The sequence below is a fragment of the Bos indicus x Bos taurus genome, chromosome 24 (assembly GCF_003369695.1).
Source record: "Bos indicus x Bos taurus breed Angus x Brahman F1 hybrid chromosome 24, Bos_hybrid_MaternalHap_v2.0, whole genome shotgun sequence".
Taxonomy (NCBI): Eukaryota; Metazoa; Chordata; class Mammalia; order Artiodactyla; family Bovidae; genus Bos; species Bos indicus x Bos taurus.
Genome location: NC_040099.1, coordinates 21,925,004 through 21,950,467, shown reverse-complemented (window position 1 = coordinate 21,950,467; position 25,464 = coordinate 21,925,004). Strand labels below are relative to the sequence as shown.

At 39.7% G+C, this 25,464-nt stretch overlaps 1 protein-coding gene and 1 pseudogene across 6 annotated transcripts in view; both read left to right on the top strand.

The window, feature by feature from the left end:
* Positions 1–16,283, top strand: part of ZNF397 (zinc finger protein 397) — a 49,665-nt gene extending 33,382 nt beyond the window's left edge. For 3 of the 6 annotated variants that reach the window (XM_027526287.1, XM_027526286.1, XM_027526291.1), the window contains one exon: positions 13,132–16,283. In XM_027526287.1, the coding sequence (XP_027382088.1) occupies positions 13,132–15,131 (2,000 nt within the window). In that variant the 3' untranslated portion in view covers positions 15,132–16,283. Of the gene's footprint in view, positions 1–3,893; positions 4,409–4,893; positions 5,118–13,131 lie in introns of those variants that run through there. The other 3 variants (XM_027526290.1, XM_027526288.1, XM_027526293.1) reach the window with 3 other exon arrangements.
* A 4,572-nt stretch (positions 16,284–20,855) lies between these two features.
* Positions 20,856–22,870, top strand: LOC113882807 (annotated as a pseudogene).
* The last annotated feature ends 2,594 nt before the right edge of the window (positions 22,871–25,464 follow it).

The following is a 25,464-nucleotide window of genomic DNA, read 5'->3' as shown; positions in this document are numbered from 1 at the left end:
GGTCTGCTGCATTGCAGGCAGATTCTTTACCGACTGAGGAATGAGGGAAATTTTTATAGGGTTAGTAGTGATGTCCCTTCTTCTTGGCTTTTGTTAATCTCTCTTTTTTCTTTAGTTGACCTAGTAAAGGCCAGCTATATACTAACAAAAATACCAATTTTGGGGGGAGCAGGTAGCACCTGCGCCAGGTCTTAGTTGTGGCACACAAGCTCTTTATGGAGCAGGATCTTCAGTTACCGGGCGAGGGATCTAGTTGCCTGACCAGGGATAGGACTTGGGCCCTCTGCTTTGGGAGTGCAGTCTTAACCACTGAACCACTTGAAAAGTCCCTTGGTTTGATTTTTTTTTTTTTTTTTCTGCTTTCGGTTTTATTAATTACTACGCGACTCATTACTTCCTTCCGTCTGCTTCTTTTGGCTAAGTTTGCTCTTGACATTCAAGTTTCTCAAGATGGAAGCTTAGATTACTGATACGAGGTTTTCCTTTCTAAGATAGACATTTCAAAGCTAAAAAAATTTCCTCTTAAGCACTGCTGTAGCTATACCCTACAAAATTTTAAATGTTGCATTTCATTTTCATTCAGTATGAAACATAATTTCTCTTGTGATTTCTTTGAATTATAGGCTATTTAGATATGGGTTGTTTAATTTCCAAATATCTTAGAGTTTCCAAATTACTCTGTAGCTTGGAATGCTCTCTGGGCCAGTGGAAGTGAAGAGAAGTAAGTTGCTCAGTTGTGTCCAACTCTTTACGAGTCCATGGACTATACAGTCCATGGAATTCTCCAAGCCAGAATACTGGACTGGATAGCCTTTCCCTACTCCAGGGGATCTTCCAACCCAGGGACTGAACCCAGGTCTCTCACACTGTAGGTGTATTCTTTACCAACTGAGCCAACAGGGAAGCCCAAGAATACTGGAGTGGGGAGCCTATCCCTTCTCCAGCAGATCTTCCCAACCTGGGAATCGAACAGGGGTCTCCTGCATTGCAGGCAGACTCTTTAGCAGCTGAGCTATCAGGGAGTCTTTACCAGCTGAGTTACCAGCTGAGCTACTGGGCCAGTGGAATCCCTATCAACTGCAGTCTCTGGGCTGCACAGGTCCCATTGGCCTTGGAGCTGCTCTCAGTTGAGGTGGCCTTGGTGTCTCAACCCTCAGTAGTGGACCCACCCCCTGGGCACTCCATTGTCTGTGTGTAGAATCCCAGTAGAATCCCAAAAGTCTGACAGTCTTTATTTTGTCCTGTCTCTATCAAATTCAATCCAAGCTAGCAGTGTTTCTGGTGAGAACCATATTGGTCTTCTTTGGATATCAGAGGGATACACACAACTGGATACAAGGCTCTTCCATGGATCCTTCCTATGGATAACCCCCTTTCTATTCCTGGTTTCTGTTGAGATGGTTGATTGGGTCCATGAATCACCCATCTAACCTCTTCACCGAAAGGTTGTCCAGCTACACTGAAGGCCTTGTCTCTGGAGCATTCGATCTGTGTAAGCTGAGAATCTTCCAGATCTTTGAGTACTGACTCCTTTTCAATTTATCTCTTTCCTCTCAGATTTTTACTGTAATCAGCAAGAGAAAATCATCCATCTATACTTTACACCTTTTGCTTGATAATATCCTCAGTTAACTATCCAAGCTCATCACTTACAAGTTCTATTTTCTGTCCAACAGCAGAATATGATTCAGTCAAGTTCCTGCTACTTTATAAAAAGTATCACCTTTTTCTCCAGCTTCCAATAATGTTTTCTTCATTTCTGAGATGTCACCAGAAGTTTTTATGTTTGTTTGTTTGGGGTTTTTTTTTTTTTTTTTTTGGCCACGCCACATGGCTTGTGAGATCTTAGTTCCCAGACCAGGGATTGAACCCCAGGCCTCAGCTGTGAAAGTGACAAGTCCTAACGGATGGACCACCAGAGATTTTGCCCCCACCAGAAGTATTTTTAATGCTCGTTATCTCTAGCAAAACTCTGTTCATGACAATATATGTATTCTCTAGGATGACAGAGGATTCCGCTTCTGAGCTTTTCATTTCCTCTGAGCCCTTGCCAGAGTCACCGTTAATGTCCATATTTCTACCAACAATCTCTATAGGGAGAGAAGGCCAAGGACTAGGACTTCCCTGGCCGTCTGCTGGTTGACTCTGCCCTTCCACTGCAGGGGGCATGGCTTCCATTCCTGGTCAGGGGACTAAAATCCTGAATGCTGCATGACACGGCCAAGGAATGCCAGCAACCACCTTAAGTTAGGAGACTGGGGTGGAACCAGTCCTTCCCTAGAGCCTTCAGAGGATCATGGCCCTTGCTAACACCTTTGATTTGGGGTTTTAAGCTCCAGACTGTGACAGAATACATTTTTATTGGGTTAAGCCACTCAGTTTGTGGTACTAGAAACGGGGTGCTGAACAAACACCTAAAAATGTAGTTGTGGCTTTCAAACTGGGAAATGACCAGAAGCTGGAGTTCTGAGATTGATGATACCAAGTCTAGGATGCCTGGAAGAGATTGTGTCCATACAAAGACCTGTGTGCAAATGTTCATGGCCCCTTTATTCCTAATAGTGAAAAAAACTATAGATAACCCAAATGCCTATCAACTGGTGAATGGATAAACAAACTGTGGTGTGTACATCCAATGGTATATCATTCAGCAACAAAAAGGAGGAGTGGGCTGCTGATACAGCAATATAGCTAAATCTCAAAATAATAATGCTTAGTGAAAGAAGTTTGAGTGCAAAAAAGAGTGCATTCTGTTTGAGTCCACGTAAATAACTCTAGAAAATGTTAACTATAATAACAGAAAGCAGAATAGTGGTTGGGGGCTGTGGCAACAAAGGGAGGGATTACCAAGGGAAGTAGGAAACTTTTGGGAATATGTTCATAATTTTCATTATGGTGATGGTTGTATACATAGGACAAAACTCACCAAATTGTATACTTTAAATATTTGCTGATTATTGTATGCCTGTTATACCTCACTGTGTTTTTTTTTTTTTAAAGCATCTGCACTCCCTACTTGGAAGTGCTGGACCCAAAAAAGGAGTCCTTACATTTGCTCTTACATAATGTTTCTTACATTTCATCAGGGTCTCGTTCACATCCCTAAGATTTCATTAATTGGAACAGGTTCTAGGGGTGAAAGACAAAGTCCTCTTCCTCTACCTTAATCATCACTTCAGCCAACCACCGTTTCCCCAAACCTATACCTTTTCTTCTGACATCTTAACTCACGTGTCTTACCGGTCTCAGTAATTCTATTATTTCCTATTTCTATATCCCCTCCTCCTCCCGCCCTCACCCTTACTTCCCAAGATATTTCCACGGACACAGCAATATCCTTTCCTACCCTGATGCCCTCTCCCGCCCCCTTTCAGGTCCTTCTCACCCTGATCCTTCAGCCACAAGGAGGAGTGCATTGGCAAGCAAACAGTTTAGAAAGAGACAGCCATGGCCTTTCTTAACAGCAAAGTAGATGCAAATCCAGCTTTCTAGCAAGTCAGGGATGAATTCCTGAGCACTATTTTTAAGGCAGCAGCTCTCAAAGTGTGGCCCCAGGATCACCTGAGAACCTGCGCCCCCACGGCAGACCTACTGAGTCGGAAGATGGGATGGGGCCCAGCAATCAATTTTAATAGAGGCATGTCAGTGTTCTGGGGTGGAGGGAAACCTGAGAGACAGGAAGAAAGACTGGAAGCTTACCGTGTGTATCTGATTGACAGATTTGGGGACTCGAGACTGGGTGTGGAGTGGGTGGGGAGACATTAACAAAGGAGAAAGATAGTTAAGGAAGAGCTCATTATGTAGTCAGAAAATCTACCCTGCCCCAGAGAGCTCTCTCGAAAGATGATTTCCGACATTTACGCCAGGAACTGGCAGACAGGGCCCTAGCTGAGGCCAGTTCCGCGGATGTTCAGGGGTTAAATCTCGGCAACTCCCCGCCCCCACCCCACCCCACCCCACCTCGCCGCTCCCGCCTCGCGCGTGCGCCCGTGCGAGGCCTCGGGCCATAGAGCTAAGCAAGCCTCCCAGATTCCTAGAGCGGACAGCGCGATGGCGGGTTTACCGGGTGGGAGGCTTGACGACGACCTGGAGAACACATCAAGGTATGGGTGATGTCGGCTCACGGATGGCAGAGGAACTCGGGCGATCTGGGCTGCCCAGCGGCCTCGCAGCGCCGCCAGGGAACCGTGTACGGTTCCTTGAGTCTATAGGGAGTCGAGGCTGCCGCCGTGGCCCCCAGGCTCGGCTCCTGGGCACTGGGAGCAAGCTGGTCGGTGTTTGGCCTGGTGTGCTTTGGGTACCCGGCCAGTCGTTGACCGGCTTGGGTTCTACTGAATGAACATTAGAAACTTTGGAAGCAAGTGGAATCCAGAAGCTTGGATGCAGCCGCACGAATCAGCCGACGAAGGTGTGAGTGTGAGAACAGGAGGGAGGAACAGATGATGATAGATGTCTCAGTAGTGTCATTTGGGTGTAGGAAGGGCAGCGAATAACATAGAGCTAACCGCTAGGGCAGAATTCTGAAATTCCCTTCCCTGCCTTATGTTTCCCATTATATCCTTAGTTTGGTAGCATTAACCCCCGGATTATTTTTTTAAAATCTCTAGACTTGGAATGGAGACTACATGTCCAAGACGGGTGGTATACACTGTTGATACACTGTGTAAAATAGATAACTAATAAAAAAAAGTAGGTGTGATGAGAACGTACTGTATAGCTCAGCAAACTCTCCTTAATGTTCTGTGGTAACCTATATGGAAAGAAGTCCAAAAGGGACTTCCCTAACTAACCCTGTCTGCTGGATGATGAGGGAGGAAGCATAGTAAATTTGAAAGAAAAGCACTTGAAAGTTAAATGAGATTTTACTTTCTCCTTAACATCTTTTATATCCAGAGAATGTTTTTGCTGGTCTAGTCTCAGAAATTATATCTTCAGTCTCTGCAATGATTCCCTTCCAAGTCCAATGGTGCCCAGTTGCCTCCAGGCCCCAGACTTCTATGTGAACAAGAAAAGCTCACTGAGGAAATGGTAATTCTTCAGTTGCTCCCTGAGATGTCATGTCCAGTTGCTGTCAATGGAGACTCAGTTCAGTTATGAGTCTTAAAAACACCTGTCAGGTGAGAAGCAGTGTGTATCTTTTTTAATGGTTGGGGGAGGGGGCGGTTTGGGGTTACCTTACTATGTTAGTATCTTCCGGTGCTGTTGGTATTTCTCATTGCCAATGCCCTTCCCTGTATTAGGCAGTACTATCTCTTTTTTCACAAAAGAAAAAACATTGTTTTGTGTTCTGAGCTCCTGGCTTTATTGTACATTCTTGCATATGTAAATTTACATATTGTAAATTCTCCTGGCATTCCTTCCTCTCCTCCATTTTTCCCATTATAATCACCTTACCACCAAGCTGTCAGTATTCTGTATTTCCCCGGGGGATACTACCTGTGAACTAATCAAAGAAGCCTTTGCCCTCAGGGAGTTTACATTCTAGTTGCAGGGAAAGGAAATATATAAATATACAGTATACTATCCGTTGTGGCTCAGCTGGTAAAGAATTCACCTGCAGTGCTGGAGACCTGGGTTCGATCCCTGGGTTGGGGAGATCCCCTAGAGAAGGGAAAGGCTACCCACTCCAGTATTCTGGCCTGGAGAATTCCATGGACCGTATAGTCCATGGGGTCGCAAACAGCTGGACAGGACTGAGCGACTTTCACTTTCACTTAACTTTCACAGTATAGTATCAGATACTGATAATGGTTATGGAGAATGTATCAGAATTCTGGCAGGAAACAGATGGCTCATTCAAACTGGATAATTCAGATTTCATGAAGAGGCCGGGAAGGATTATAGAAATCAACAAGGGATGGAGAAGAGCCTACACAAAGTCTAAGCTGATAGAACTATCTTCTGTCACCCATTCCACATTGCCCTTACCTTCTGCCAGCATCTCAGTGGCACAGAGTTCTTTATCTAGTCAAATAACATAAACCTTCTTTCCTAGATGATATAAGTCCTTGGTGACCCTGTCTCTTTCAGGTTCCTTTGGTGTACCATTGACAGGGCCTATAGACATGAGAGAACTAATGGGCACCCCCGTGAAGTCCTCTGAGTTCCAGTAGCAGCAACCATTTCCCCACTGGTAATTGGTATCAGTCATTCTGGCCAGCAGAGTGACCCCATCTCTGCCTGCTGGTTTGGCAGTTTGAGGAGCCCAAAATACAGAAGCAGGAAACAGTCTCAACTTCAAATTTAATAAAATTATGACTTTGTCCCATGGTAGAAGTATTTTTCCTTTGAGAATCAGAATCCTAAACCCACCAAGCCCAAGATTGTAGGAATACGAAGCAAAAATAATGTAAGTGAATTATGAGGTATAGAGTTAGAGACATTATTACTTTCTCTTCTGCCCTTGGCTCCTATATCCATGTATTATGGCCATGGGGAATATATAGCGCTGTTTATCATCCTGTAGTTTATTGCATATATTGCATCCCATATGACAGAACCGCAAAGTTATCAAGGTGTTGTTGCCCAGCTGGTACCATAACTGAACCTTCTTTTAATCATTCCACCATTATCATCATCCACTTAAATGTAGATGGTGGGACATATGATAAGGCCCATGAGTTATATGTGTATGAACTCACTGCTGAACTTCCTTCCCTGTAAAATAACTCCTTTGGCGATAATACTATATAGAATACTGTGATAAGAAATACAGCATTCTCTTAAGTCAATGTACATTTTTATCTGGACTGTGTATATAGTCCTTTGAAAACAAATGGTTGCCCTCTCCATAATAAAAGGGGTTAGGTATAGTGAATCTGTCCCCAAGTGGCTACCTACTTTCTCTCTAGAGAATGGTACCTTATTAGGGCCTTAGCAGTTGGCCTCTTGGGCACATAGAAATTATTCTAGGCATATCAACCTTCATAAGTGGAGGTCCGTATTGTTGAGCCCTTATATAGCCTCCATCTGTGCTGCCGTGACCACTTTGTGCATGAATCTGTTGGGCAAACACTGCATTGGTAAAAAGGCTGATTGATATCATAATATGGATTGCCGTGTCCATCTGATTGAGAGGCTTCTCCACAGAAAATGCCCTTTGGTAGGATTCACATGGGCCACTAACTTAGTAGTGGTTCCTGCTTTGGTTCATCCTCATACTTTTCCTCCAGAATCTTTATTTCTCATCTTGCTCAGTCTTATTCTTCCCAGGTACCTAAGTAATCAGATGGGCTTCCCTGGTGGCTCACCAGTAAAGAATCTGCCTGCCAATGCAGGACATGCGGGTTTGATCCCTGTGTCAGGAAGATCCCCTAGAGAAGGAAATGGCAACCCACTCCAGTATTCTTGCCTGGGAAACTCCATGGACAGAGGAACCTGGCAGGCTACAGTCCATGGGGTCGCAAAGAGTTGGACACAACTTGGCGACTAAACAACAATGAGCAATCAGATAACCCATTAGTTACTACCCGTGAATTGTCAATACATGTATCTTAGGCTATGTTACCTAAGTAGACATGGAAAGTAGACAACCAGGTATATACCTGAAATTCTGCCCACTGGAAGGATTTGCCTTTACCAGCGTGTTTGAGGCAACCTCTGAGTAGAGGTATAAGCTGGTGCCCATACACTGGGCAGACCCATCTCTGCATTTTCCTCCTGTGTTAACTGGTAATAGGGAACTCCCATGGGACCATGAATATAGGTTGAGGAGGCGTGGTAGTGGAGCAATAGGAACAGGAATGGGAATCTGAGCCACTAGCACATGGAATTTACTTGTCTTTCAGATTTGCTTTTATGATGGAATACTGGTTTATATGTTCAGTTCTATGAATTGATGGATCAAATAACAACTGGTACACAGTGGTCACTTTGTAATAGTTATTTGGTACCCTATGGTCAAGCATTAAGTCTCTAATAGTGCTCAAGAGCAAGCCAAGATCTGCTTTTCACTTAGAAAATTGTTGGTAAAGGAAGTATGGCCTTACTTCACTATGTTCTCTCTTTTTTTAATATTTATTTTTTTTTATTTGGCTGTGCCAGGTCTTAGTTGCGACATGGGGGATCTTTAGTTGTGGCATGCCAGCTCTTGGTTGCAGCATGTGGGATCTAGTTCCCTGACCAGGGATCGAACCCAGACTCCCTGAATTGGGAGCATGGAGTCTTAGTCACTAGACCACCAGGGAAGTCCCTTCACTGTGGTTCTCTTACAGAGGCTTTCAAAGAGTCTCCATACAGCACCCATGACTGCTCCTGACACTTCCAGTACCATTGGTTATCCTGGTTAATGAAGTCATGTGACAGGACAGCTTGCATCGCAACATGGTCCTACTGTAGAACCTTTTTTTATTCTCCTGTTAGTCACTCAGTCATGTCCGACTCTGTGACTCCATGCACTGTAACCCACCAGGCTTCTCTCTCCATGGAATTCTCCAGGCAAGAGTACTGAGTCTCTCTCAAAAGTAGCAACCTTACACATTACTTAGATTGGTTACTTCAGCTCATTTACTATGGTATCTGTTCCCTAGAAAATGCAGGCCCACCAAGCATTATGCCTCTCTGAGGTGGTAAGAATTGGTTAGAGGTATAACCAAAGTGAGAGAATAAGCCATGTGACAGAGAAGAGTCTTCCAGGAAGAGGGAATAGCAAAAGTCAGAGCCCCACAAATACAGCAGGAACAGAGCAAGCCTGGGCTAGACAAGTGATAGGGGTGGTGTAGAATGAAATGAGGGCAGAGAGAAAAAAAGGGACGAGATCATAAGTTATTCCCAGTGAAATGGGAAACCAGTGGAGCTCTTTACACAAGATAACATGTAAAGATCACTCTAACCATTATATGGAGAATAGGAGAAAAGTAAGTTAGCATAAAGAAAGCAAATGATTTAAGAGAGTAAGCAACTATGTCAAATAAATCAAGAATAAGACTGAAAATTGACCATTGGATTTGTTAAGATAGAGCATATAAGGGGCTTCAATAAGTATGGTTTTGGTGGACTTACAGAGATAAAAGCCTGCTTGCAATGAGTTAAAAAAGGACTAGACTTGATGTTGCTTAGAATATAGCACTATGTGAACTACGCACACCTGAGCAAAGTGTGAAGTGGCTTAACCACTTAGGAAAAATCTAGTTGAAGAAGACCCAACAATTCTGATCCTAAATTTATATAACCAAGAGAAACACTTGTATATGTATACTGAGATAGACGTACTAGCATATTCATATCAGCATTGTTTGAAATAGCAAAATATTCTTACCCATTGAAGAAGAATGGACAGATCACTTGTGGTATATATCACATTATAGCAGTGAACATGAATGCACTGTGGGTGAATCTTCCAAACATAATGTTGAGCAAAAAAAACAGTCATAAAATATATGTGGTATGATTCCATAAATGTATAAAGTTCAAACACATGCTGTATTTGCTGCTAGGGATGCCATACCAAAACCATAGAGTGGGTGGCATAAACAACACAAATGTATTTTCTTAGTTATATGTATGTATTTTGGTCATCTATGCTTTACTTTGCTTCTACAAGTCTTACAGCTTTAGGTTTTATATTTCAGTTCAGTTCAGTTCAGTCGCTCAGTTGTGTCCGACTCTTTGCGACCCCATGAATCGCAGCAAGCCAGGCCTCCCTGTCCATCACTAACTCCTGGAGTTCACTCAGACTCACATCCATTGAGTCAGTGATGCCATCCAGCCATCTCATCCTCTGTCGTCCCCTTCTCCTCCTGGCCCCAATCCCTCCCAGCATCAGAGTCTTTTCCAATGAGTCAACTCTGCATGAGGTGGCCAAAGTACTGGAGTTTTAGCTTTAGCATCATTCCTTCCAAAGAAATCCCAGGGCTGATCTCCTTCAGAATGGACTGGTTGGATCTCCTTGCGATGGTTTATATTACATTTCTAGTTAATTTTTAAAATAATTTTATTTATTTATTTTTGGCTATGCTGGGTTTTCGTTGCTGCACAGCCTTTTCTCTGGTTACGGTGAGCGGGAGCTACTCTCTAGTTACGTTGCGTGGGCTTCTCATTCCCATGGCTTCTCTTGCTGTGGAGTATGGGGTGTAGGCATACAGGTTTCAGTAGTTGTGGTGCACAGGCTTAGTTGCTCTGTGGCATGTGGGATCTTCCTGGATCAGGGATTGAACCTGTGTCTCCTGCATTGGCAGGCAGATTCTTTACCACTGAGCCACCAGGGAAGCCCCTCTAGTTAATTTTTGTGTATTATATAAGGAAGGGCTTCCCTGGTGGCTTAATAGGTAAAGAATAGAGTCAGAGTTAATTTTGGTTATTATGATATCCACTTGTAACACTTGTTTTTGAAAAGAGCTACTTTTACACCATTGAATTATCTTGGCAACTTTGTTAAATGTCATTTGTACCTACATATTTAGATCTGTTTATAGATTCTGTTCTATTCAGTTAATGAATATGTCTATTTCACAGCCTTGATTACTATGGCTTTGTAGTAAAGCTTGTAATCAAGTAGTAAAGAAGCTACTTTTTCACCATTGAATTATCTTGGCAACTTTGTTAAATGTCATTTGTATGTACATATTTAGATCTGTTTATAGATTCTGTTCTATTCACTTAATGATATGTCTATCTCACAGCCTTGATTACTATGGCTTTGTAGTAAAGCTTGTAATCAAGTAGTATAAGCTGTCCAGTTTTGCTCTTTTTCAAAATTGTTTAGACCTTTCTCTGACTTTCTACACAGAGTTTAGAATTAGTTTGTCAGTTTCTACAAAAAGGCCTGCTAAGAATTTCATTGAGGTTGCATTGAATCCACAGATCACTTTGGGAAGAATTTATCATCTTAACAATATAAAATCTTCCTGTCTGTAGATGATGGTATATATTTCTAAGTCTTTAATTTCTCTTAGCAATGTTTTGTAGTTTTCATTATGCAGATATTGCACATACCTTGTTGAATTTGCTTCTTAGTATTTCATTTTTTAGTGCACCTGATAAAATCTTTTTAACTATAGGTTCTAGTTGTTCATTGCTAGTATACAGAAATGCAATCAGGTTTTGTGTATTGCAATAAAACCTTTTACAAGTTCTAGTAACTTTTTAAAGACACTTTAGGATTTTCTGTATACATGATTGCATAATCTGTAATACAGTTTGACTTCTTTCTTGTATATCTCATTTATTTTTCATGGTATATTGCATTGTCTATGAATAGTGAATAGAAGTTATACAGTGTTGAATAAAAGTGATAACATGTTCTTGTTTTCCTCCCTTCTTCCCAGGAGAAAACCATGTAATGTTTAACCATTAAGTATGACGTTAGCTATTAGCTTTTCTTATTAAAGTAGTTAATTTACATGTAACATACCTGATGTTAGGATTTAAATGTACCATCTTATTTTTTTGTTTTTATTTTACCCCATCTTTTGTTTCTTTTTTGTTTTTCTTTTTTCTCTTCATGTGCCTGATTTATTTATGTTATCAAGTTTTTTGCTTTTCCGTTTTTTTCTCTATCAGCTTATTGTTTATACATCCTTGTATTGTTACTTACCTGTCACCTTATAGCTTTCACCTCATAGGCTTTCTCAAATGTGATTCTGTGACAGAATTAAGCCAAAATGCTCTAAAGCATGCACTGTAAGTAACATATTAATGTTTCTCCTATACATCTATTGATGTACTAGCTCTCTTTGGAAGAATTAAGAAAATAGTCATTCATAATATTTTCTTGTGGAACCCTGTTTGAAAAAGGCTGCCTTAGAAATCACAACATACATATTTAATTTATTATAGTTTATCTTAGTTTACTATTTCTGTTGCTGCTGCTGCTGCTAAGTCGCTTCAGTCGTGTCCGACTCTGTGCGACCCCATAGACGGCAGCCCACTAGGCTCCTCTGTCCCTGGGATTCTCCAGGCAAGAATACTGGAGTGGGTTGCCATTTCCTTCTCCAATGTATGAAAGTGAAAAGTGAAAGTGAAGTCGCTTAGTCGTGCCTGACTCTTAGCGACCCCATGGACTGCAGCCTACCAGGCTCCTCCGTCCATGGGATTTTTCAGGCAAGAATGCTGGAGTGGGTTGCCATTGCCTTCTCCGTTACTATTTCTAGGATAATCCAAAGACCTTGTAATATTTTGGTTCCATTTACCTTCCTCCTCTTATGCTATTTTTTCCATATATTTTAATTCTATGTATATACTGTAAACTCCATGAGACACTCATGCCCATTTAGATTTACCCCAATACTTCACTTTTTCCAGTACTCTTTGCCTGTGGCAAGGAGGATAAACCTCCACTTGGAGGCTTGGGATTTTGGATTTTAGCCCTTGAAATTAACCTCTGTCATGTTTTTAGCTCTACAGACCATTTGCAGTCTGACAGTGATGTACCTTTTATAGTAAACACCTCTTAAGAATGGGCTGATAGTCTCAAGAATTTCGGTGGAGCTCTCATGTTCTCTACCATTACAGACATCTGGTATTGTTGAGCATAGGAATAACTTCCTAAAAAATCAACTCAAAAGAGATTTCTGATCCTACCTCCCTAATCTTTTTCTGGTTTACACACCTTAGTAAGGAAGTTTGGTCATTGAATATAGCTATTCTCAAAAGGATCATGTTTTCCTCGTCACTTTCTTCTAATAATCAAGACAAAAGAGGTAGAGTACTACATAGACCTATTTTTGGAAATTCAGGCTTCTTTCCTAACCATTCCTGGGCTTGATGCTTCTTTCTTTCCCCTGGACAGCACATGACCAGTCTTGTTGGTATACACTCACAGTGACAGCTGCCACTGCCTCCTCCTTCTCTTTTTCCCTTTTACCTCCTTCCAACTCCCTCACTGAAGTTTTCATTCATACTGCCTACTTTACATATATCAGTAAGTTGCTTATGTATTAGCTCTAAATAGTCAAACTTTGCTAATTACTGTAATTAGATTTCAGTATTCTCAGATCTCTTCTTGTGACAAACATATACAGAACATATCTGAGAAGCCACTTTAATAAACAGTTATTCATTATTTATTAATTTTCAGTGTTTTGGAGCACTCCTGTACTGTGACATTTCATAGGAAAATACTAATCTTTTTCACCTTAAAATTTCTTACAGTATGGAGAACATCTTCCATCTATATTTTGTTTACTGTTTTAGATGGTGTGACTAAGTCCAGTGTTGGAGAGATGGCTTCCAAGGAGGAAATTACAGCAAAAATTGAACCATTGACTGAAGAGTCTGGCAACCCCAGAAATGATGTTCTCCAAGATCCTGAATGCAGAGAATTCTTTGGACTTGGGGATAAATTCAGTGAAAAGGATCAGAACCTCTTTAAAAGAAGACAGCACAACTGTGATGAATGTGGGCAAAGCTTTGCTTGTAGTACAGGCCTTATTAGGCATCGAAGAACCCACTGGGAGAAACCCTATGAATGTGATCAGTGTGGAAAGGCCTTTAATGTGAGCTCAGCCCTGGTTCTGCATCAGAGAATTCATACTGGGGAGAAGCCCTATCCTTGTAATTGGTGCATTAAAAGTTTCAGTCGGAGCTCAGACCTTATTAAACATCAAAGAGTCCACACTGGTGAAAAACCTTACAAATGTGATGAATGTGGGAAAGCCTTCAGTCAGAGCTCTGATCTTATTATACATCAGAGAATCCATACAGGAGAAAAACCCTATCAATGCGGTCATTGTAGTAAAAGTTTTAGCCAGCGCTCAGACCTGATTAAACATCAGAGAATCCATACTGGAGAGAAGCCTTATACATGTAGCCTGTGTAACAAGCATTTTAGTCAGAGTTCTGATGTTATAAAACATCAAAGAATCCACACTGGTGAGAAACCATATAAATGCGATGTGTGTGGAAAAGCCTTCAGTCAGAGCTCAGATCTTATTCTACATCAGCGAATCCACACTGGAGAGAAACCATATCGATGTAATCAGTGTAACAAAAGTTTCAGTCAGAACTCAGACCTTATTAAACATCGAAGGATCCACACTGGAGAGAAACCCTATAAATGTAATGAATGTGGGAAAGCTTTTAATCAGAGCTCAGTTCTTATTCTGCATCAGAGAATTCACACTGGAGAGAAACCCTATCCATGTAATCAGTGTAGCAAAACCTTCAGTAGACTTTCAGATCTTATTAATCATCAACGGATTCACACTGGGGAGAAGCCTTACCCCTGTAACCAGTGCAGTAAAACGTTTAGTCGAAGATCAGACCTTATTAAACATTATAGAATTCATACAGGTGAGAAACCCTATGAGTGTGATGAATGTGGGAAAACCTTTAGTCAAAGCTCAAACCTTATTCTGCATCAGAGAATCCACACTGGAGAGAAACCCTATCCATGCAGTGATTGTACAAAAAGTTTTAGTCGTCGTTCAGACCTTGTGAAACATCAAAGAATACACACTGGAGAGAAACCGTACACATGTAATCAGTGCAATAAAAGTTTTAGTCAAAGCTCAGACCTCATTAAACATCAGAGAGTACACTCTGGAGAAAAACCCTATCATTGTGATTGTTGTGAGAGAGCTTTCAGTCAGAGTTCTGACCTTATTCTTCATCAGAGAATTCACACTGGAGAAAAACCATATGCATGCACACAGTGCAGCAAAAGTTTCAGTCAGAACTCAGACCTTATCAAGCACCAGAGGATCCACACTGGGGAAAAACCATATAAATGTAATGAGTGTGGGAAGGCTTTCAGTCAGTGTTCAGCTCTTGTCCTACATCAGAGGATCCATACTGGGGAGAAACCATACCCATGTGGTCAATGTGGCAAAGGCTTTAGTCGGCGCTCTGATCTCATTAACCATCAAAGAATCCACACGAATGAAAATCCATATAAATGTGATGTGTGTAGAAAAGCCTTCAGCACATCCACTGATCTTACTGAACACCAGAGAATCCACATGAGAGAGAAACCCCACAGGTGCGTTCAATGCAATAGAAGTTTTAGCCAGCTCTCTGATCTTAATCATCATGAGAAAATTCATTCTGGGGAAGACACTTTGAATGTGGGAAAACCTTTAGTGTATACCCCAACTTTATTCAGTACTAGAGATGCGCTGCCAGAAAAAAATCTTAGGAATGCTATTGATTATGAAAAAGGTTTTAATCAATGTTCAGCTGTCACGCTACATTAAAAAAACACACAGACACTAGAGAGAAAACATAGTAATTCAATTTTTGTAATGAAAAGCTTAACTCAGAGCTCAGACATTACTAAAGAAAAATTCTGAGAATGAATCCTGTGGGTAGAGGGAAAATCTTTAATGTGAAGAAAATTTACTGAATGTCAGCAACAATGGAAAAAAATTTCTGCTGTAATGTAAGAAAAGCTCTAGTCTTTTAATCAAATACAGTCCACAAGAGGAAGGTTTCTATCATTAAAAGAAATGTCTAACAATGCAGAATGTTACCAGATATTGTAAAAATCAGTGTGGTGGCATGTGTAATCAGAGCTCAAAAAGAAATGTATTAGTGTTATAATCTCACACCTTTAGTGAGCCCAGATCACCAGTTGCAGAGAAGTTATTTTAGAGAATGTAGGGAAAACTTAAACCCTTCCCTTATCTTGTCATTCACTCTGCTAATTGGCATACCACTTATCTCCTGACAGCTGGAGAGTTCTACATTATGCTAATGCTAGCTATTAAAGTCCCTGCGTGTGAACATGCTATGCTATTCTGGTATTAAACTTGTTAACTACAAAACTCTAGTGCCCCATTTTCTGAAAGTTTTTTTTTTTGTGTGGCCAAGTTTTGTTCTTCCTAGTGAGCATGAGTTTTCAAGTTTCTGTAATGTTCACAGCAAACATGAATTTGTTTTCCTCTTAATAATTCAGCCCATCCATAAACTTTAGAGGTTTGAAATTATTTCAACACTACCATTTAATTGCAGCTTCTGAATATATGAAATAATTGTTTTAAATTCCATATGTTAAAGTATGAAGATTACTACTATGTTTATCCTGTCATCTATAGATTGAACAAAATGTTAGCTAAAGTAATAACCTTCATGACTAATTCATACAGCATATTCTGTCTACAAGTAAAAAGATCTATTGATCTTTTTTTAATGGCAACATTCATCAGACTTGGTTTTGTTTGTTGATTTCTGACATACATACTGATAATAGGCTATGTATACTTGATATTTTCAACTGAAAAATAGTTTTTTAAAAGTAAGAAAACCTGTCTTTCTGGTATTAACCATTTGTTAAAATTCTGCTGTTATTTACTTTGACTATCCCCCATGATCATCCAATTAATATTTTAATACACATTGTTAAATTATTATGTGCAAGACATTTTTTTTTAGGTTTTCTAGTATACACAAAGAATACACTGTCCCCAGAAATCATGAATTGTATGGTGATAAAGGCTGACATATGCATAAAACATGGCTCAATAGAATCATTAAGGTAGATAAGATGCTTATAAGAGCTCCAAGGAGATAGGGTTCATTGTGATTGGAAAGAGAGGAAAAGCTTTGTGGAGTTCCCAAGATTTGAGTTTTGAAGGATGGGAGTAGAGGCATATGGGCAGGGAGGGAATAGTCAAGAAAGGCACAGAAGTGAGAAAATACAAGAAATGATGTAGAGTATGGTGCTTAGTCACTAATTCAACAAATATTCAGTGTCAGACACTGCAGTGAGTGCTACTGAAGAAAGAACGATGCCCTTGTGCTTAAGTGTTTAGGAAAATAATGACTGAAACATGTACTTAAAAGAGTAAGAATAAAGTGGAAATTAAAATGAAGTAGGAGAAAAGACGGTTAAGTGTGATGCTAAATAAGCAGACACTTCAACTTTCTGGAGTTTGGTGTCATCTGTAAAACAAAAGTGGTAGGTATGGTTGGAATAGATTTCATATTTCTGCATATTGTTCTCAAGGCAGTGGAAAGCTGTTAAGATCTATGAATCAGGGAATGGCATGATCATCATCTTGCTTTCAGAAAAGTCTAAAAAGAAAGAGCGAGCAGAAAGGAAAACCATTTTGGAAGTCTAGAAATACAATCATGAGGTCCAGAAGTAGAGGAGCTAAATGGCATAGGCATGGTGATAGGTTGAGAAGTGAGTAGGGGTGAAGTGAGACGTGAGTAGGAGGGGGAAATCATATTATCGATTATTGTCTGGGGGGAATTTTAAAAGTTAAGAAAAATACAATGATAAAATTTATATCTGAAGGTTAGCTATTTTTCCTGAGGATAAACACTAAGAGCCAACTGCTTACTACACATTACTATCTAGTGTCCTGCAGGTAAACTTAAATTTCATAAACTTGACACACTCATGATATCCTCCTGAATTCCTTACTAAACACCTTGCCATCCAGATAAAATAACTGGTAGCCAACCTACATCCCTCATTCTCCCCCAGTGTTCTAAATCTACTTGGTCACTAGGTCATTTCTGAGTTAAAAAAATAACACTACTTATTGTAAAAATTTAAACAATAGTGAAGTATATAAAATAAAAAGGGAAGGGGAACAGAATGAGGCCCGCTATTTTATGCCAGTTGATTCCCCTGGCATTTGCTGATTCTCAAGCTGGCAAGACAAAAGGCCAAGAAATCTAACCAAAGGACACTGGAAGATTCAGATGTCCACTATCGCAGTCTGAATCACACACTTACCAATTGAATCATCAAAAATAGGAAATCTGAATATAACCATAGCTAGTAAGGAGATCCCCGACACAGAAAAGCTCAGAACCAGATGGTTCCACTGTTGAATTCTACCAAACATTTAAAGAAGAAACACCAATCCACCTCAAACTCCTTCAAAAAACAGGAGGGAATGTTTTCAAGCTCATTTTATGAGGCCAGAATCAACCTGATATCCAAGCCAGACAAAGATACTACAAGAAAACTACAGATCAATATCTCCTATAAATATTGATGGAAAAACCCTCAACAGAATATTACCAAACAGAATTCAATAGCACATTAACAGGATTATACACCAAGACCAAGTGGAATTTATTTCTGACATGCCAGGATGGTTCAACGTACGAAAATCAATCAATGTAATGCATCATATTACCAGAGTAAAGGGTAAAAAACCACATGATCATCTCAGTTGATGCAAAAAAAATTTTCTTTAACAAAATTTAACACCTTTTCATGACTTAACCCACACAGTCAACAATCTCGGAATAATACCTGGACAATAATAAAGGCCATACATATAAAACTCATAGTTAACATATACTCAGTGGTGAAAACCTGAAAACGTTTCCTCTGAGAGGAATAAGAGTGCCTGCTTTTGCCATGTTAATATAGCATTGGAACTCCTAGCCACAGAAACTAGCAAGAAAAATAAAGGAGGGATTAAAATGATATCTCTTTGTAGATAACATGATCTTACATACAGAAAATCCTTAAAGTCTCACACATACAACTTGTTAGAACCGAAATCAATTTAGCATAGTTGTAGGGTACAAAAATCAACATGCAAAAATCAGTTGTGTTTTTATACACTAACAATAAACAACCTGAAAAAAAGCAATCCCATTTACAGTGGCATCAAAAAGAATAAAATACTTAAGAATACACTTAAACAAGGAAACAAAAGACATGCTAAAAGCTACAAAACATATGAAAGAAAGTAACACCAATAAATGAAGAGCCATCCCATGGTATTAAGTACATTAAATAATAAAATTAACCAAGGAAACAAAAAACTTATACACTAAAAGCTACAAAACATTTTGGAAGAAATTAGACACCAACAAATGAAGAAACTCCATAGTGTTAAATACATTAAATAATAGAGAGTAGTAAATACTACCCAAAGAAATCTACAGATTCAGTGAAATCCCTATCAAAACCCCAACAACAATTTTTTCAGACCCAGAAAAATCCATCCTAAAGCTCACATGGAATATCAAGGAGCCCTCAATAGCCAAAACAACCTCGAGGAAGAACAAAGTTGGAAGTCCCACACTTCCTGATTTCAAAACTTAACTACAGTAATAGAAACAGTGTGGTACTGGCATAAAGACAAATGCATAGACCAATGGAATAGTATAGAGAGCCCAGAGATAAACCCTCCCATAAACAGTCAAATGATTTTCAACAAGGGTGTCAAGACCATTCAATGTGTAAAAAGACAGTTTTCTTGATAAACGACATTGGGAAAAATGCATATTGACGAACAAAAGAATGAATTTGGACCCTTGCCTTACACCGTGTACAAAAATTAACTCAAAATGGATCAAACACCTAAACATAGGAGCTAAAACTACAAAACTCTTAGAAGAAAACATGGAGGAAATTGGATTTGTCAGTGATTTCTTGGATATGACAACATAAGAGGAAATAAAAGAATTAAGTGGATTTCATCAAAACTTAAAACGTATTTATCAAAGGATACTATTATCAGAATGAAAAAGGAAATCCATAGAATTGGAGAAAATATTTGCAAATTGTATACAGATAGATTTTTAAAATTTTTCTTATTTTTAATTGAAAGATAATTGCTTTACAGTATTGTATTCATTTCTATCAAACATCAACATGAAACAGCCATAGATTTACAGATAAGGGATTAATATTCAGACTATATAAAGAACCCCTACAACTCAACAATAATTAACCACATTTTTTAACTGATCAAATGGCTTGAATAGACATTTCTCCAAAGATGTTATAAAAATGGTCAAAAAGCACATAAAAAGATACTCAGTATCACTAATCATTAGGGAAATGCAGACCAAAACCTCAGTGAGATATCATTCTATACCTGTTAGGATAGCCATTAAGAAAGGAAGGAAGGAGGGCTAGAAGGAAGTAAGGAAATAATATTGTTGGTGAGAAATTGGAACTCTTGCACAATGCTGATGGGAATGTAAAATGGTGTAGCCACTGTAGGAACCAGTATGGTGGGTCCTTAAAAAATTAAACACTGAATTACAATATGATCCAGTAATTCTACTTCTGAGTATATACACAAAATGGTTGAAAGAAGGGACTCAAATATTTGTACACTGATCACAGCAGCATTATTGACAATAGCCAAAAGCTGAAAACAATCTGAATGTCCATTGACAGACAATGAATAAACAAAATGTGGTATATAAATACAATAGAATATTACTCAGCTTTACAGAGAAAGGAAATTTTGATACACACTATGTCATAGAGGAACACTGAAGGCATCATACTATGTGAAATAAGCCAGACACAGTTTACCAAGAAAATAGAAATATACTAAATGTGTATACACCTAACAATTTTGCTTCACAGTATATAAAGCTGAAATTGACAAAGCTAAAACGAGAAAGGTAAATCTACAATCTTAGTAGGAGACTTATGCAAATCTCTTAGTAAAAGAGAACAAGCAGGAAAAAATGCCCAAGAATATAGTGTATTTGGACAATATGATTAATAAAATTACCTAATGGACATATAGATAACAGTGCAACCAATAATGGCAGGAAACTTGATTCTTTTTAGGTGCACCGAGAACATTTTCCAAAACTGAGTGTATGCTGGTTTGTGAAGCAAGCCTCAACAAATTTTGTCAGATTGAAATCATTTAGAGTCAGACTATGCAACAGAATTTTCTGTGTTCTATCTGTATTGTTCAATACAGTGGACACCAGAGTCAATACAGTAGTCACTAGCCACATGTGGCTACTGAACACTTAAATTATGTGACTAATGAACTGTATTATATTTATTTTAATTAATTTATATAGCTACATCTGGTTAGTGACTGCTTATTAGCATAGACTTAGCATATGTTTTCATACAACAATAAAACTAGCTAGAAATCAACAGCATAAACATTTTAAAAATTCCCAAATCTTTGGAAATTAAGAAAAACAATTTAAATTACCCATGGGTAAAAGGAACAAACACAATGGAAATTAGAATGTATTTTTATCTGGATAAAGTGAAATACAACTTTATCCACAGAGATAAAGTAAGATACAACTAAAGTCTTGATTAAAGAGAAATGTATAGCGTTCAGTGCATGTATTAGGGGGAGAGAGAAAGGCTAAAATTTAGTGATTTGAGTCTCCATCACCAGAAGTTAGAAAAAGAATATCAAGTAAATCTAAAGGAAGTAGCTATGGCTGTTTAGTCACTCTTTGTGACCCCACAGATTGTAGCCCACCGGGCTCCTCTGTCCATGGGATTTCCCAGGCAAGAATACTGGAGCGGGTTGCTGTTTGCTTCTCCAGGGGATGTTCCCAACCCAGGGATTGAACCTGCATCTCCTGCTTTGCAGGTGAATTCTTTACCACTGAGCCACCTGGGAGCCCCAAAGGAAAGTAGAGATTCATATGGGTTGTTCAGGTTTCTCATCATAATTTAAAGAGAAATACTCACCATATCCAGAGCCCTTTATGTCCTGCAAAAGCAGGAAGAAGAGGTCCTCAAATTCCTTACATAGGGACTTCCCTGGTGGTGCAGTGGCTAAGATGCCATGCTCCCAATGCTGGGGGCCTGGGTTCAAACCCTAGTCAGGAGGCTAGACCCCACATGCCACACCAAGAGCTCACATGCCACAACTAAAGATCCTGCATGCCACCGCAACAAAGATCTGGTGCAGCCAGATAAATAAAAATTAATTAAACTATTTTAAAAAGAAAAATCCTTACATAAGGAACCATTTAGGAAGCACTTAGGTTGACTTCCAAATGGAACAGTGAATCTACAAAAGGAAAAATTGATGGCGTCTACCTCATAAATCTGAAGAGAATCTGGGAGAAAGTTCTGGCAGCTTGTGCCATGCCATTGATGCCACTGAAAACTCGGCTAACGTCAGAGTCCTGTTCTCCAGACATACTGGCCACCAAGCTGTGCTGAAGTTTGCTGCTGCCTTGAGGCCACTCCTATTGCTGACTGTTTCAGTCCTGGAGATTTCACTCACCAGGCTCAGGTAGTCTTCTGGGAGTGGGGACTTCCGGTGGTTGCTGATTCTAGGGCTGCCCACTAGCCTCTCACAGAGGCCTCTTATGTTAACCTGCCTACCACTGCTCTGTGTAACACTGACAACTCTGCGCCCTGTGGGCATCGCCGTTCCCTCCAACAACAAGGGAGCTCACTCAGTGGGTCTGAGGTGATGGGTGCTGGCCTAGGAAGTTGTGCACATGCGTGGCATCATCTCTCATGAACACCCACAGGAGGTCACACCTGATCTCAGCTTCCACACAGACCCAGAAGAGATTGAAGAGGAGGAGCAGGCTGCTGCTGAAAAGGCTGTGACCAAGGAGGCATTTCAGTGTAGATGGACAGCTCTAGCTCCTGAGTTTACTGCTGCTCAACCCGAGATCCCAGACTGGTCTGCGGGTACAGGTGCCCTGGGTGCCTACTCAGCAGGTCCCTCCTAAAGACTGGTCTGCAGCTCCCACTGCTCAGGAATGGGGAGGGAAGACCGCTGAGTGGTTTTAAACCACTCTCTCATAGACTTTAAACAGAACATGGAAATTAAGTTGAGGGAAAATAAAGTTTTTTTTTTTAAAGGAAGGAAATAGTAGAGCATGAATTAATGAACTAGAAAGCAAACATTTTAAAAAGAAAATAAAGCCAAAGGCTCATTTTTGGGAAAAGATTAAATTTGATATTCTCCCAGCAAAACTAATCAAGAAAGAGAGAGAAGTCCCATATGTCAATGTAAGGAATGCAAAAGTGGCCATCAGCACAGATCTACAGTCATTACAGGGGTAATATGGAGGATGATTAATAATTTTACCTGAAATAAAATTAATCTAAAATTAACATAATAAGAAATATAAAATTTGAATAGCTCTATGTCTATTAAGGACATTATCTGTAATTTAAATATTCCCTATAAAGAATATTCCAAGCCAGACATCTCAGCAGGGAATACTTCCAGACAGTAAATGAAAAAAAAAAAAAAAAAAAAAATCTCACACAATCTCTTCAAGGTAATAGAAAAAGACTGTACATTACCCAACTAATTTTATGGAAGCTGTGGATTATGTTCCTTACAGAGGAAGATATCCTTTCTGAAACTAGAACAAGGGGCCAGCTTTCCCAGGGATGTTGACACACCCATCTCTCCACATCTCCCTAGAACACCCTTCAGGCCTTTGATCATTGCAGCTGTCAAAGAGCTGCAGCTGAGCCTCCAGGGCACATTAAAAGCAATCTCTTTCAAAGAATTGGGATCCAGTTCTCTGGAAGGCAGACTGAATCTATACAATATCATTTATAACTTACACTAATACCAGGCTGAAAGAATCACAAGCTAGAATCGAGATTGCTGGGAGAAATATCAACAACCTCAGATATGCAGATGATACCACTCTAATGGCAGAGAGCAAAGAAGAACTAAAGAACCTCTTGATGAGGGTGAAACAGGAGAGTGAAAAAGCTGGCTTATAACTCAACATTCAAAAAACTAAGAACATGGCATCTGGTCCCATCGCTTCATGGCAAATAGAAGGGGAAAAAGTGGAAACAGTGACACTTTCTTGGGCTCCAAAATCACTGAGGATGGTGATTGCAGCCATGAAATTAAAAGACACTTGCTCCTTGGAAGAAAAGCTATGACAAGCCTAGACAGGATATTAAAAAGTAGAGACATCACTTTGCTGATGAAGGTCTGTATAGTCAAAGCTATGGTTTTTCCAGTAGTCATGTACAGATAGATGTGAGTTGGACCATAAAGAAGGCTGAGCACCAAAGAATTGATGCTTTTGAACTGTGGTGTTGGAGAAGACTCTTGAGAGTCCCTTGGACTGCAAGGAGATCAAACCAGTCAACCCTAAGGAAATCAACCCTGAATATTCACTGGAAGGATTGATACTGAAGCTGAAACTCCAATACTTTGGCCACCTAATGAGAAGAGTAGACCAAGAGTATTTTGATGAGTGCCGTACTATATATGTGTGTACTTTGTTCTAAAAATCATATTGACAGTGGCAAATGAAAATTTTTCCTTTGTTGTACCAGAAATATAGAGGCCTGGCGTGTTGCGATTCATGGGGTCGCAAAGAGTTGGACACGACTGAGCGACTGATCTGATCTGATCTGATCTGATCATAAACATAGCTCTACATGTTCGTTTTAAATATGGCTGTAAGGGATATTTATAATTGCTTTCTCATTATTCCTCCTCTCTCTCCCTGCCCTAAAATTTCTCAATAACAGCACCTTACCTGACTTTCTTTTAGTAATTCGCTCTCTCTCTTTCAGGGCTACTGTTTTTTCTAAATTTTAATTTTGAGATAATTTCAGAATTATCTCAAACAAACTTACAGAAAAGTTGCAAGAAGAGTACAAAGAATTCCTATATGTGCTTCCCCCAGATTCCCCAAATATCATTTTATCACATTTGCTTTATCATTATCTACCTACTTACTCTATCTACCCAGATATATCTCTCTATATATTTTAATTTTTTCCCTGCATTGTTTAGGAGTAACTTGCAGACAACTTACTTTGCAGGCAAAGGAGAAAAGGAAAGATATGCCCATTTGAATGCAGAGTTCCAAAGAATAGCAAGGAGAGATAAGAAAGCCTTCCTCAGTGATCACTGCAAAGAAATAGAGGGAAACAGTAGAATGGGAAAGACTAGAGATCTCTTCAAGAAAATTAGAGATACCAAGGGAACTTTTCATGCAAAGATGGGCACAATAAAGGACAGAAAGGGTATGGACCTAACAGAAGCAGAAGATATTAAGAAGAGATGGCGAGAAAACAGAGAAGAACTATACAAAAGAGATTTTAATGACCCAGATAATCATGATGGTGTGATCACTCACCTAGAGCCAGACATCCTGGAATGCAAAGTCAAGAGGGCCTTAGGAAGCATCACTACGAACAAAGCTAGTGGAGGTGATGGAATTCCAGGGGAGCTATTTCAAATCCTGAAGGATGATACTGTGAAAGTGCTGCACTCAATATGCAAGCAAATTTGGAAAACTCAGCAGTGGCCACAGGACTGGAAAAGGTCAGTTTTCATTCCAATCCCAAAGAAAGGCAATGCCAAAGAATGCTTAAACTACTGCACAATTGCACTCATCTCACATGCTAAAAAAGTGATGCTCAAAATTCTCCAAGCCAGGCTTCAACAGTATGTGAACCATGAACTTCCAGATGTTCAAGCTGGATTTCAAAAAGGCAGAGGAACCAGAGATCAAATTGCCACCATCTGCTGGATCATGGAAAAAGCAAGAGAGTTCCAGAAAAACATCTATTTCTGCTTTATTGACTATGCCAAAGCCTTTGACTGTGTGGATCACAACAAACTGAAAAATTCTTAAAGAGATGGGAATACCAGACCACCTGACCTGCCTCCTGAGAAATCTGTATGCAGGTCAAGAAGCAACAGTCAGAACTGGACATGGAGCAACAGACTGGTTCCAAATCAGGAAAGGAGTATGTCAAGGTGTATATTGTCACCCTGCTTATTTAACTTATATGCAGAGTACATCATGCAAAATGCCAGGCTAGATGAAGCACAAACTGGAATCAGGATTGCCGGGAGAAATATC